General features: G+C 40.8%; 2 protein-coding genes across 3 annotated transcripts; both read left to right on the top strand.

Annotated features, from left to right (window-relative positions):
- Positions 1-2,986: 2,986 nt before the first annotated feature.
- On the top strand, positions 2,987-8,007 carry LOC137139824 (calcium homeostasis modulator protein 6-like). 2 transcript variants are annotated; one of them, XM_067527599.1, is made up of 5 exons: positions 2,987-3,534; positions 4,339-4,635; positions 5,464-5,505; positions 5,844-5,906; positions 6,057-8,007. In XM_067527599.1, the coding sequence occupies exons 1-5, from the start codon at positions 3,046-3,048 to the stop codon at positions 6,096-6,098; spliced, it is 933 nt and encodes a 310-aa protein (XP_067383700.1). In that variant the 5' UTR covers positions 2,987-3,045; the 3' UTR covers positions 6,099-8,007. The 2 variants fall into 2 exon arrangements, with proteins under 2 accessions (XP_067383700.1, XP_067383698.1); XM_067527597.1 differs by having other exon boundaries at positions 2,988-3,534; positions 6,048-8,007.
- A 171-nt stretch (positions 8,008-8,178) lies between these two features.
- On the top strand, positions 8,179-14,001 carry LOC137139822 (polymeric immunoglobulin receptor-like). Its single transcript, XM_067527594.1, has 7 exons — positions 8,179-8,520; positions 9,275-9,607; positions 10,700-11,020; positions 11,167-11,271; positions 11,874-11,972; positions 12,054-12,088; positions 12,276-14,001. The coding sequence occupies exons 1-7, from the start codon at positions 8,385-8,387 to the stop codon at positions 12,402-12,404; spliced, it is 1,158 nt and encodes a 385-aa protein (XP_067383695.1). The 5' UTR covers positions 8,179-8,384; the 3' UTR covers positions 12,405-14,001.
- Positions 14,002-14,048: the final 47 nt, after the last annotated feature.

The following is a 14,048-nucleotide window of genomic DNA, read 5'->3' as shown; positions in this document are numbered from 1 at the left end:
GTTCCTCAAATTATTCCCATGCTGTAGACTATTATTCACCTCTGTCTCCTCCCTCAGATCGCCCTACCGCGTTCCTGTCCTGTATCGCCAATTTATTCTAACTATTACATTTCCTCCATCAATAAAAATGTTATTGCCTTCCACTCCTCTGTGTTCTGCTCCTTTTTGGGTCCTACTAATGCCTAAACCTGATCCAGTCAGAGCCCTTCTGTGGCTCCTGCCCTTCAGCAGCGACCAAAAAGGGAGTAAATCTCAAACAGGTTCGATGACTATGTTCATCACTGAACACAGACTTCAGAGAAGAAGGAAAACAAAATGGGACTGTTGTTCTAAGTTTGGACTGTTTCATGTTGTGGCCTCATGTAAATGTTCGTTATTTCTAAAAAGAGGTTAGTCTGGACACTCGGGTAATTAATGTTTGGCCAGCATGAATGTTAGTAACACTAATGTCTGACAAACATCTCTCTATCTCTATCTGTCCTCCTGGCACCAATCGTGGCACCTCTCACTGTGGCTTTTGTATCACACTGGTTCCTAACCTTTGTTCACACATAGATGAGTTCTTGAGCGGTAGATGCAGGTGGTTGCCTTGTCAGATCAACCCAACACACCATATTCTTATTCAAACAACAACCACAAAAGGGTGTGCACAGTGTAGGCACGTTTGATGTAACATGTATTCAGCTTCTCACCACAAACAACTGTGGCTCTTTTTCACCGCCTAATCACTTCCTGCTTGTGCAAACATGAGCAGCGTTGAGGTGAAAAAGGGAGCTGGGGCAAGAAAGTGTGATAATCAGAATAACAAACAGAAAGTGCCATGTTCTCATGTCTATGCTGGCTCCACACATATCAGAGCTGGTAAAGATGTAACAAATTATAATTAAGTGGAAGATGTTAAAGTTTATCTTGTGGGTGAATTGATGCAATAAAAAGGGCCAGTGTGGGACAGTCTGCTGTTAACTGCAAACACTTCAAGACAAAACAGATATGAGACAAATTTTGAAATTGCCATTATAACTAGGTAAAATGATCGCACTGGATTTTCCATGACAGGAATCCAGATGTTGTAAAGGGCCAGATTGATGGCACAGATTGATCCACAGATCTATTGGTCGGTATGCAAACTGGTGACTGACCATTAGTGGGGTGGTGTTTTTTTTTTTTTTAGGTGAAGCAAAATGATGTGCTCAAAAGATTTCATTAATACAGTAGATAGTAGAGCAATTGGTCTTTAATCATTAGGGCAGGAAAGTCTTTGTTTTTGGAACAGGTAGGATTGACAGAGTCCTTGAAGGATTTAGGTTTTATGGATCAACTCAGAGCTGTTGAAAATGTAGGTAAAAATTGGATCTGGAGCTGCTCATAGTTTGAGAACAGCTGGGTTGACCCCATCCGGTGCAGCCACTTTCCTCTTTTTAGTTTTCTTCAATAAACTTAGGGTCATTAGAGGCTGTTGCACATGTTGTTTTAGCTTTTTCAATTGCTGATCTTAGTTCATATTTGGCCTGCTATATTGTTCCATGTTGGGGGCGGCAGTGGCTCAGTTGGCCACATGCTGAAGTGTCTCTGGACAAGACACTGAACCCCAAACATCCCATCCCCAAACTCAGCTGCACAGTGCTGGTCCCACGACGGGTAGAAATTGGGAAGGGTTGTGTGAGGAAGGGCATCCGGCGTAAAATCTGTGCCAAATCAAGATGCAGACAAATGATTCGCTGTGGTGAATCCTGAACGTACATGATAAACTGAAAGGACAAAAATATATAAATCTTGTTTGCATTGATAAAAGCAGTTCTTTTTCATGCGGAGAAGTTGAATGGCGAGTTACTGCAGTGTGTTTTCACGGTTTTGGTGATGATGCAAATTTCCACACAAAAGTTGACGTATGACGTCATGGTGTCATTCAGCTTGTCCAGTTGCACTGAATGTTTCCTGATCCGTGTGTTGGAAGCTGCCCTTCAGAGCGTCAATGGCTGCACTCGTTGCTTGGTTTTTTACTTTACGCTGGTCGATTTAAGTTTTGTCTGTATTTCAGGATGAGGAGCAGCACGGCCCGACCCAACCAGTGGGGCTCTCTGGAAACACTAAGCATCTTGGATCGTGATGTAACAGTGGTCTAGAGTGTCTCTGCTTGGGCAGGTAACTTGCTGGATGTAGTTGGGAAGTCAACATGTGGTTACAATCACCAAGAACAATGACGGTGCTGTCAGGATGTTTTTCACAAAGAACACACGTTACTAGTTTAGAGATTGTTACATTAGAATTACATTTACATTTACATTTAGTCATTTAGCAGACGCTTTTATCCAAAGCGACTTACAAGTGAGGTACAAGGCAGCAAAAATTACTGCACTTATATATCACTTTTCTACCTGTTGGCTCTCAAAGCGCTTTACACTGCTTCTTATTCACCCATTCACACTCACAATCACACACACACACTCATACACCGATGGGGGAGCTGCTGTGCAGCTGGCCAACAAGTTGGGGTTCAGTGTCTTACTTAAGGACACTTTGACGAGGGATTGAACATCATCTGCATAGCAGTGGAAGTAGATACCAAATTCCCTGGAAATACAGTCAAGTCTGATCTGCTGGCACAGTGTAAGGTGAAGCCGGAGGTCCGTGGTTTGACCCCAGGTCCCTCCTGGTTATTTGTCCTTGGGCGAAGCACTGAACCTTAAGTTGCATGTGTGTGTGTGTGTGTGTGTGTGTGTGTGTGTGTGTGTGTGGGTGGGTGAATGAGAAGCAACATCGTAATGCGATTTGGATGAAAAGCACTTTATGGCTGCTTTATGAATTTTTGTGCAAAACCAAACTTAAATGTTTCAAATTGCATGACATTGCACTAGTGTTAACGAGTCAATTAAAATTCAAACAACTACCATAAGAAACAGCAGGTTCTCAGCCAAGAGAAGAGCAAAGACATGAGGCCAACAGTCAAACTCCATCCTGCAGCAGCAAACAGGAAGATTGTGGTTTCTTGTTCGTACATTCAGAGTTTAGCAGCAGCTCTCAGCAGATACACACTGCGCTACAAAGATGAGGAACCTTATTCCAAAATTTGCTCTCAAACAATTCAGCACTTATGTTGCTGTCATTGTGATTTTTGTTAACAACAATGTGCTTGACAAGAACTTGGAGTGTGCTTGTACCAAGGAAGGACAGGTTCTACACTGCAGTTTATACATGGCTCTGCCAGCACTCATTTTGTTTGTTTTACAGCTCTGGATAGACAAGACTGCACAGAAAATCTGGAGATATCTGTGCACTTGTCGATGCACCTGTCGTAGTTGCTGCTGCAAGTGTGAATGCTGCACAGGCTTTTTCAGATTTGTCCTTGTTTTAGTGTATCACACTTTGAAGGCAGTTTTCATTGGTCTGCTGTGGGTTGTTTCTTTGCTCATCGATGGAGACTGGTATGTTTGCTGCAATAATCAGTCTGAACATACACAGTTAGCCTGCAAAGACAAACACGGCATAAGGTTTGACGAACAAGAAGTTCTGGCTGCACTGAAAAACACATCCAGGGTGAGTGTTTCTCTCTTTTTATACAAATACTGCTCTGTGTTGTTTCACTGTGGTTTTGTTCCATCACATCAGCCTATGTGTTAAACTTGGACATGTGCTGTACAAACTGAGAAGAGCAGTTTCATGTTATTGTTTTTCATAAGATCATTAATTCAAAATCACATTTTCTTGAGATTTCAAAAAAGATCTTGAAAAACAAACAATGATTGGCTCACTGTTTATATAATTAGTATTTACAATACAGTTATGACGTTGGGGTGACTGTGGCTCAGGAGGTGCAGCGGTTGTTGGTTCTGCCTTGGCCGGTTGGGGTGAGTGGAAAGAGAGAAAACAACAGAGCAACAAAAGCAACAACAAAACATTTTGAATTTGAAAATCAGATCTTCTTACCCTAAGTCCACTTGACACTTGAGCTAATGACACTTGGATTTTGGGCAGTTCTGTCTCTGGAAAGAACTACTGTTGAGCCTCTGAGTCCTGGTCACCTCCCTGACCACGGTTTACTCCTGAATGCAGTAAAATGTTGTAAAAGCTAAGTGGTCTGAAGACTTTATGAATCAATGTCTTTAATTATGGTTAAAAAATCTAAAATTTGGATAATAATGCTGTATAATAGAATTATCAGACTAGATGAAAGGGGCATTTAAATTGAAATGTTTATTCTAGTAAAATGACATTATCCATGTTCCTCAGGAACTACACTGAGCCCATATGTCCAAATCCCAGAACACTACTGTTGCATCCACTGCTGTGCACATTTAAGATAATTGAATATGTGTAATGTTTGTGCTGCTTGTTTTTCAGGTTTATGGCTTCAGTCTACTGTTGAGTATCATTTGTGCGGCTGCTCTCATGTCACTGTGGGGAAGGAAATGCTGTAAAGACACACAGTGCAACAGAAGAGCTGTTTTTGACAAGCTGATTTTAAAGGAGGAGAAAAACGTACTCAAGGAGATTTTAGGAAAAGCAGCAAAAGAGAAACTGACTCAGGAAGTCAACAGAAGAATCCGAGGTCAACAGTGGGAATCATGTTTTGATGCTGCAGCATATCTGATCGAAAATCCAGCTCCACCAATAATCTCTGAAACAGAAGAAAACGAGGTAAATAATCAGCATTTCTGTGTCAGTTGCTTCTCATGGTGCTGCACAGCCCTCGTTCTGCCTCGTTCTTCAAAGTTCACCTGAAACTCATGAATCGTCTGTGGCCCTGGGCTACACTGACTCTGAACCTATAAATGTTCCTGTTTTTAGAAAATGACGGTGCGATATGATGGATAAAAACAGACATGTTGGTTCATGTTGGCAGGAACAAATTCAGGTCGTCTCGATGACGACACACTGGGATCAAGTTTTATCAAACTGCCCCAAACTGCAAAAACACTTCAGCTCTTGAGTCTACAATTACAATTAGTGACTCCGGTAATAGTCACCGTCTTCCAAATGCGTCAGTGGCTGCTGGTAGTGTTTCCCAACGCCACTTTGTGTGTTTTTTCATTTTATCATCAAAACAATTTTATTAAATTTGTGTTTTTCTTTAGTAAATGTTAATGTATCCTGTTTTCAACAGTAGTCACCAGACAACAGAGTCACAGCAACAACATAAAAAGTTTTGTGTTTTTTTTTTTTTTTGTGCTTTATCAGTTATGGGACCATCAGGGAGGGAAAAAAAGAGGGAAAGTCTGTCATTTTGATAGATTCCAGTTCGATTTGACTAATGAGCAGCTGACGTCTCAGTGTCAGATGAACTTTGAAGTGTATTTTCCTACAGAACGATGACTGTGAAGGAAAAGTTTTAACAGCCAGGTCAAGTTTCCATGTAGAACAGCTTTATCAATCCGGAACTAATCCTGAAGTGTTTCATGGAGTCTCATGACAAATAAATGATTATTTGTTCTTTGCTTTCTGAAAATAAAATGAAAATCTTTGCAGGAGCGCAGAAGTCTTTTGAGGGTGCAGGAAACGAGGCCAGAGGTAAATCCTCAAAAAAACCCTGATTCATTTCTGTGAACTTTCCTTGAATGTCTGCAGTTGGGGATCTGCTGACCAACAACATCATCAGGAGTTGTTGTCTCACTTTGAGCTGTAACCTGTCACACAGACTCATTTTAAGGCCGTTATGTGATAAGACTGACGTCTTTTTTTGTTCACTCTAAGCTGCAGACTTTTCCCAGTTTTTTCCTTCCACAAAAACACAGAAATGAATCAGATCAAATGATCCCAACACACTCACAGAGCAGCGCCTCTTTATTTGACTGTCATTCTGGGGAAATCAGATTCCATCCATCATCTTAACTGTTTATCCTGATCAGGAATCTGAGGATCCTGAAGCTGGTCCCAGCACACATGTGAGATCCGAGGTTCGTCCTGAACAGGTCTGATATCAGTTTCACTGAATATAATTAAGATTCATTGCATTATTGCTCAGCATTGAGCTAAACACGAAGCTAATAAGTTAAGTTCATACATTTCCTGAATACTGTTTGTTGTGAGATGTTCTTGTTGTTCTTTAACAGGAGAGGGAGGCTGCGGGTGAGGAGAATGTGGAGTTATCAACCAAAGTGTAACGACAGGAAGCCTTTGTTTGAGTGGAACTGTTGTTTGACCAGAATTAACCAAAGTGTTCATTAAGCTTGTAGAAAGCCGAGTTTGTTTGCTGTGTAATGGCAGGTGACAGAGCTTCTGTTTCCTGTGTTCTCTGTGTGAAACATGAACTTTCATCTGCTAAGTGCTTTTCCATCCAGGATCTTGCTGTTGCATTTTAGCAATGTTAGAGTTTAAACTGATGTGTGTTCTTTGGTGCTAATTCATGCAGAGAAAAATCTAATAAACGTTTGTGGAATATGTAACTGTCTGTAATACATCCCATAGGACTCAACTGCTACATAACCCTTCACATTTTACTTTATAGAGCTTTGGTACTGTATATATCCACATGTCAAAGTCATATCCCTGTTTAAAACATGGCAGTAAATGAGGTCATTTCCGTAGTTTAAACAGGCCGTGGTTTTGTCAGCTCCCTCTAAAAGTTCTGATGTTGTCATGGTAATTCTGGCGCTGGATGTGCTGCAGACCACGTTTGTTCAGTCGGAGTGAAACCACGACATTCAGGAAACTTTCTGCATCACAGTCAACTTCCAGGCTCCTTTTTATTAGGTTTTATTGTTTTACTCATCAGATCTTACAATTTGTGACGCCACAATCCTCAATGTTGCTCTTGATTCGTCACCTTCCAGATCTGCAGATGTACGTGAAAGTGAGTTATTTCTCTTAAAGCAACGCACAATGTCAGCGTTTCACTGCTGTATCCTGACACAGAGCTGAACACACTAAAGAGTAACACATGATTGTAACTAAGAAGTGATCTAGAAATCTGCCCAGAATATGAATATGAATTTTAAAAAAGTCAAACTGATATTTTAGCAACTTGCCACTGCAGTATGTCACTAAGTTTAAACAAGGTTTGACTTCAACCTGTCTTTGTTTATTGCTTTGTGTGTCCAACCTATGTGTGGGAAGACGCATCACCATAAATCATAGCTACACGCGTTTAAATACGATTTCACTAAAATATGACAATTTACGTAAACGACATATTGACATAATGTAAATCGAGGTCTTTATGTAAATTCACCCCTGCGTTACTTGGACTGTTGATGGGGTCCAGCCGGTAGGAAGGAAGATGACTGAGTTCAGTGAGTCCACTGATGATGTACACGTTCAGAGTATTTGAAGCAGAGACCAAACACCAAGCTGACTGTTCATTTTTTTTACTGAAATGGTTAATATCCTTATCGACACACTGTCCTACTGTATATATTCAAGCTCCGGGTGTCTTTGTCCAGCCTTAAATGGACACACTGCAAATATACATTTACAATTGTTCATTTAAGATAAAAAATCCACTTAGATTTACCTCCACAGTTTAAGATTGTGACTGTGTTTACAGACATTTAAATCACCAGGTTACTCAGAGAAATCACTTTGCCCGAGAAAGTCGACTGTGACCTGGTTCTATACAGTAAGTGCAGGTAAAAGCACTGGATAATCAGAATTCATCAGCTCTCATCATAATAATAACCAACATGTCATCTGCCACTGGAGGTCACTGCTGCATCAACTTTCACCTGTAGACATCAGAATGTAAGAGGCAGAGACAAGTTCAGTCTCATATTCAAACAAAGAGAAAAGTCTTTTTCAAAACTGCAGCAGTTTCAATTTGATGTGTCTTCTAAAATAAGATTGTTGTGGCAGTGACACAGTCTCATTGGACACCTCTTTGTCCAGACACAGTCTTTACTCACCTTCTACTGTTGACTCCTAATCAGTTGGTAAATTGGTCACTGATTTTGCAAATGTGTATTTGTTTGTATTTGTGGAAGAGTTTTATCTTCAGCTGTTTTTTGAATATTGTTAGTGAGGCTGCAGAACTACAGAGTTTCGGCAGCTCGTTCCACCATCGTGAGACCACTGAGTGGAAGAGTTTTGCTTGTGATGTTTGGCTGTGAAGTGAAGGGACCAGCAGGAGCTCAGCGTTGCTGCATTTCGGATGAGATGTGACCAGGACATTTTTAAAATGTTGGGTAGTAAATTCTGAAAGGTGGAGTCAAGCTGCTGCCTGAGAGACAGAGGACATTGGGTCAGTGAAGCTCAGTCCATTCAGCAGTGCTGTGCTGAATGGTGATGAACAGGTGATGTTGTTCACCTGGGCTGTGAATCCTTTCACACACACGACATCTGATCAGCTCAGCTTTGATCACTTCTCTCCTTTATTTTTATGGATTCGCTGAGAGGTAAATATGGCACTTTGTGCCCATGTTTGACTGAACGTTACAGCCCCACTGTTCAGACTGATGGAAATGGGAGGAGCTGCCTCAGCTGTGTTTGGAGGAGGGACAAGAAAAGTTCCTGCTTTGTCCCTGAAAGCAGCAGTAAACCATCAAATCCTCGACATGAAAACCCTTCACGCTCTGATCTGCTTCTTCCTCTGTGAGTATTTCTCTAATTACTCTGTTATTTATTTAATGGATGTTCTTTAGAGCAGGTCACTGAGACACAGCAGAAGTTTATTAGAAGTTGTTCTGTTGTTAAATTGTTAAAGTTTTAAAGTATTTTACAAACTGACAGTGGAGACAACAAAAACTGTCAATGTGCACATAGGGTGAGTAGAGTTTTATGACAGATTATTATTCTTAATTATTGATATATACTTGTGCTTAGAAACAGGTTCTGTTGAGTTCTAACATCATTTGGATGCTTTCTGTTGGTTTCATGGCTGCACACAGTGATTTATTATGAATATCAGTGAATCTACCAAACAGTTTGTGAATTATATTTGGTAAATCAGAAGTTAGAAACATGAACAGGCTGAGTTTCCCGTGACAAAGGGTTCATTTCTGCCATTCGAGAGGCTGGAAGCAACATTTCTTAAAAAATAGATACGAATTCTCAGATGATCGTAGTTGCTGCTGATAGTTTCTTTATCAGTTACTTGGATTAAAAAAAAGCAGCTTTGTTGCTGCTGGTTGTGAATTGACTGGGACAGATGTTCATGTCTGTCGTCCCTGATTCCTTCATGTTCAAACTTCCACACTCATGATGACATAAACCACTGACGCCCTGCTTCCTAAATGATTCTGATCACACTAACAATGGGAGGATTTAAAATTGATAATTCAGCTGGAAATACAGTGATCAGGCATCAGTTCATATAGCAACTATTGTTTTTCCATCTTCTCAACAGCTCTGCAGGATGGAACCACTGCTGGTGTCAATGCACAAGTCTACACAAGAACTAAAGGAGAAAACATAGTAAGTAAATGTTCCTCCTCTTCAACAGGAAGCTCGAAAATCTTCTGTAAAGAAACATGTGACAGAGGAAACGTTCTCATTGAAACAACTGAGAACCAAGCTGAGAGAGGCAGATACAGCCTCAGATATGAGGACAGATCAGGAGGAAGTCTGTTGGTCAGCATCAAGCAGCTGCAAATGTCAGACTCAGGACTGTACCGCTGTGGTCTGGGCTCCTCTTCATCACCAGCTTCACTCATGGAGTTTGAAATCATTGTTATAGATGGTGAGTTTCTATCAAACGTCATCACAATGCTTCAGTTTCTGCTCTCTGGAGGAGAAGATGTCTACACACTGATCTTCTAGTTCTTCTAAAATGTATTGTAACAGGTCTGTTGGAAAGTCTGGATTAGAGGAGCAGGAGCAGACACGAGAAAACAAGTTACAACAAACCTCAAGTACCAAATGTAAAACCAATATTGTACTTACTGCAAGTACAGTACTTCATTAATGTACTCGGTTACTTTGGCTTTAAATTATTTCCTGTACTTTTTTCTGTTGACATCAGTGTGAAGTGGTGGAAAGAAACTATTTACATACTTTACCTTTGAACTTTTTTGCTACTTCCTTCTTTACTTCACAGCATTTCTGATAACTCAATTGGTAACTATGGTAACTTTCCAGGATCAGATCAATCAAACTAAATCAGACTTTTTTGTGAAGTTCAGCAGCTATGTGAAAATCATATAATAACAAAAACAGTGTATGTGGTCGTTAATACCAGCTCCATCATTAACAGCTGCAACATTAACGTGATGAAAACATTTGTTCATTAACGTCTATAATAAGATGAACTGAAACACAGTACTTTTGTTAATTAGCTACCACAGGATTTGCAGGACTTTTACTTGCATCACAGTATTTCTCAACAGCAGTGATGATACTTTTTACTCCATCACTGGTTTTCAGTCTGGTTTTAACAGTTGACAGTGTGTTTTTCCATTTGTTCACTTGCACAGAACAATTCAATTTCAATTTCAATTCAACTTTATTGATATGGCACCAATTCACAACAAAATCATCTCAACATACTTTACATAATAAAGTCCAGACTATAGACATATGTAGAGAAAACCCAACATATCTCCATGATTCCATATGCAAAGAGAAATGAAAAGGTGCAATGTCATCGTCCAAACTTTTTTTATGAAGCCTGTCACTGTGATATGAAGCTGATTCATCTGTTTAGGTCTTTGGTAATGAAATGACCAAATCTCTCTGATTAGCTGCTGTGTTAAACTGTATTCAACAGTCCCTGACTGGTTAAACTGGGCAGCTCCCAGTCTCACTGTGGATCATCTGTTCCTGTTCTCCACAGCGCTGCTGAACCAACACAATGGTGCCTCTGCAGTGAATGTCTCTGCAACATCTGGAGAAGATCTGACTGTGGTGTGTGTCTTAGCTTCAGCTGGACAGGGTTTTGTCTTCTGTAAGAACAAATGCAAAGACGAAGACATTCTGGCTAGAACCAGCAGCGTCAGAGACACCAGAGGCAGATTCAGCATCAGATATTTAGAACAAAGACTGTATGTGAGCATCGGGCAGCTGAAGGAGTCAGACTCAGGGCTGTACACATGTGGTCTGGACACAGACTTTTCCTCAGCCAGTCAAAGGCAATTTCGCCTTGTTGTCACAGATGGTGAGTTAATACTGAAGGTCAGAAAAAGCACTTCACCCTTACGTTTCCTCTTACGACTTTTGTGACATTCTACATGGGAATTATTTCACAACGGGGTTCCTGTCCATCATCATGTGACTGTTTCTCTGTGGTTTTGTTGCTTTCAGCTACACCCACTTCCAAACCTGCCCGGACTCTTCAGCCCCTTGCGACAACAGTTCCAGAAAACCCAAAACCCCCAACACCCCCACAGAGCGAGACGCCACCCGGAGGTAAATCCACACAGAATATCACACGTAGCTCATTAGAATTATGATAATTATAACGTGTACTGCACGAACTTCTGCCCTGTGTCCTTCCCCATCATATGAGTTGGGCTCAAAAAAATTATTTAAATATTAAATATTTTTTAGAGCTTCTATGATCAATCAGTCAATGTTTATTTATATAGTGCTTTAAAAACAAGCAGGAGTTGAGCAAAGTGCTATACAACAAATAAACAGAATATCTAAGCAACTAATACAAAAAAGAAAGATAACAACAATGATAAAATGATAAAAACAATCTGATTCAAATAATAACTGATGGTAAACAAAACAGAGCTTTGGGGCGGATAAGTCACGATGTCTTTGCTGTGTTTTTGCATCTCCCACCTGGAGAGCGAGCAGGGTTAAAGCTGCTCCCACTGTGACATCACACGGTGACATCACAGACAAATTAGAAGCTGAGACTCTGGGTATCGAGAGCACAAATAGACATGGGGGGTCATTATCACCAGGGATGTAAGATACTCTTTGTCTTGGGGAAACCAGTGGCACAACCTGTGCATCCTCACACATGCACTACACGAATCAAACAGGAACCTCCCCCACAGGTATTCTGCTCTGTGTGGGTCTAACTCTGGCCGTCGTGGTCGTCCTTTCATCACTGGCTGTGCTGATCGTCTGCATTAAGAGGAAAACCAAACCCAGAGGTGAGGCCACAGGAAACACACACTGTCGCATTAAAACCAGCTGGTTCCAGTCCTGACAAAAGTCCTTTATCTGTTCCACAGGTTTGACCAGCAGACGAGACGACACACGCGTGGAGGTGATTGTTTCTGTGTCTTTCTTTGTTTCCCACGCTGTCAACCTCTAACATTCAAGCAGCACATTCTCACCTCGTGTCACGTTCACTGCAGCTTAAAACCTTTTTTTCAGAAATCAGAGACACGAAAACCAGTGTATTTCCGTCTCTCGTGTCCATAACCTCTGTACAATACTTCTTTGATTTTCAGGTTCCTGTCTATGAGAACCCACTTCCAGTCTTCACATGTGATGAACCCATATACCAGAGCCTTGATCCAGCCACCAGGGATCAGAACCAAATCTACTCCACACTCACGGCGAAACAGCAGCACAAATGAAACTTTACGATTTCACTGCTGGATTTTATTGTTGATCCTTAGGTTTCACTGTGTACACGGGGCTGAAAGGTCTAGAAAACATTTTACTACTAATCATGCTGGTGGTTTAATTTAGCAGGATCCAAGTATCCTGGTCCGTTTGTGTGTAATGGGCCAGAGGAGCATCATACAGGTGTCGATAAGTATGTGTTAATCTTCCTACAGTTTTCTCAGACTGGTTTATTGAATCCTGCTATTTCTTTTTTTTATTTTTTTATTTAACACTGTGATGCTGCAGTGGTGGACGAGTGACTTTACTGGAGTTTTTCCATTTTATTTTATTTTAAATCCAATCAGAGGAATAAGTTTCTTTATTACTCCACTTACTCCAGTTACTTAATGTGCAAAAACAGTAACTTACTGTGTATTGTGTCATTGAACCACCTGTCAGCACCAGTTTGTCTGCTGTGTTTTCTCTGTAATTTGATTTTTATTGATACTAACTAATGAACAGAATGAATGTTGATCATTTTTCACAGTACCTAGTCAGAAATCAGGTTTGTGAAGTGGTTCTCTTGAATATGTACATGAATTAAACTTATTTAGACTTGAACATATCAGATGTTTTCAGAAACAAAGGTCGATGCACTTGGTACTTTAACCAGAGTAGAGATTATAAAGGCTACTTCTTGCAGTAGCATACGTTTTTACTACTTGAGCTATGACCTGAGTATTGAGTTTGTGTAGTTCTGTGTGCAGTACGAAATCTAATCATATCAGAACACAGGAAGTTCAATCTCTAATGGGGAATAAAGATTTATGATTTCTGATTAATAACAAGTTTTGTTTTTTTTTTCTCCACAAAAACGTACATAAGTCAAACCTGGTGTCAGTGTCCACCTCTCTATGCTGTTCTTCTACTTTGTGTCAAACCTTCTGAGTGTAGTCAATAGGAGTGGACCCAGAGAGAGAGACGGAACCATTGGAGAGTTATAATGCACAGGTAGAAACGGGAAGGGGAGGCGAGGAGCGACGTCCGGGGAGGGAGAGTCTGGTCGGAGGCGCCTCCTCGGAGACCCGATGCAGGAGGGAGCGATGCAGCGGTGAGTCGCTGGAGGAGGACAGTGAAATGTCATTTGGACTGTATTAATATGCACTGTCCCCAACAAATAAACTAATCAGTAAATGGACACATCTCCAAAGGTGGCAGAGCTGAGGTCCTGTGGGACTGACATATACAGACGGACAAAACTGATAATGGCCAACCAACCCAACATGGTAGTGGTGAACAAACAGAAGAAGAAGATGATAGTGATAGAAGTAGCAACATCAGGGAGAAGACCCCCACAGCACATGGTTATGGTCACAGAAAGACTGTGGTCAAGGTTAAGAGAGAACAAATGACCAGTCTCTTCAAACACAACATGTTACTATTTATTTTTAAATTAAATCACTGTCTTTAACTTTGATCAAAGAGCTTTTAAAGACATCAACATCACAAAATCCAACTCAGCTCTGTGCTTTATATGTCCACCAGCCCCCACAGCCGGCTCCTCGCAAATCAGTTTCTGTTAGCACACGTAGCGATCGTTCATTCAAAAATATGTGGCATGGGAACATAATTATCCACTGATGAAGCACAAATGTGAATGTAAATGCATGAGG

The sequence above is a fragment of the Channa argus genome, chromosome 13 (assembly GCF_033026475.1).
Source record: "Channa argus isolate prfri chromosome 13, Channa argus male v1.0, whole genome shotgun sequence".
In the NCBI taxonomy this organism is placed as follows: domain Eukaryota; kingdom Metazoa; phylum Chordata; class Actinopteri; order Anabantiformes; family Channidae; genus Channa; species Channa argus.
This window is presented reverse-complemented; position numbering and strand designations above follow the sequence as displayed.

Excerpts from the sequence above, each read along its gene's own strand:
- LOC137139824 (XM_067527597.1), top strand. The coding sequence starts at position 3,046 with ATGAGGAACCTTATTCCAAAATTTGCTCTCAAACAATTCAGCACTTAT. Across the intron at positions 3,535-4,338 it reads CACTGAAAAACACATCCAGG|GTTTATGGCTTCAGTCTACT; the intron begins GTGAGTGTTTCT and ends CTTGTTTTTCAG. Across the intron at positions 4,636-5,463 it reads CTGAAACAGAAGAAAACGAG|GAGCGCAGAAGTCTTTTGAG; the intron begins GTAAATAATCAG and ends AAATCTTTGCAG.
- LOC137139822 (XM_067527594.1), top strand. The coding sequence starts at position 8,385 with ATGGAAATGGGAGGAGCTGCCTCAGCTGTGTTTGGAGGAGGGACAAGA. Across the intron at positions 8,521-9,274 it reads TCTGATCTGCTTCTTCCTCT|CTCTGCAGGATGGAACCACT; the intron begins GTGAGTATTTCT and ends TCTTCTCAACAG. Across the intron at positions 11,272-11,873 it reads GAGCGAGACGCCACCCGGAG|GTATTCTGCTCTGTGTGGGT; the intron begins GTAAATCCACAC and ends CCTCCCCCACAG.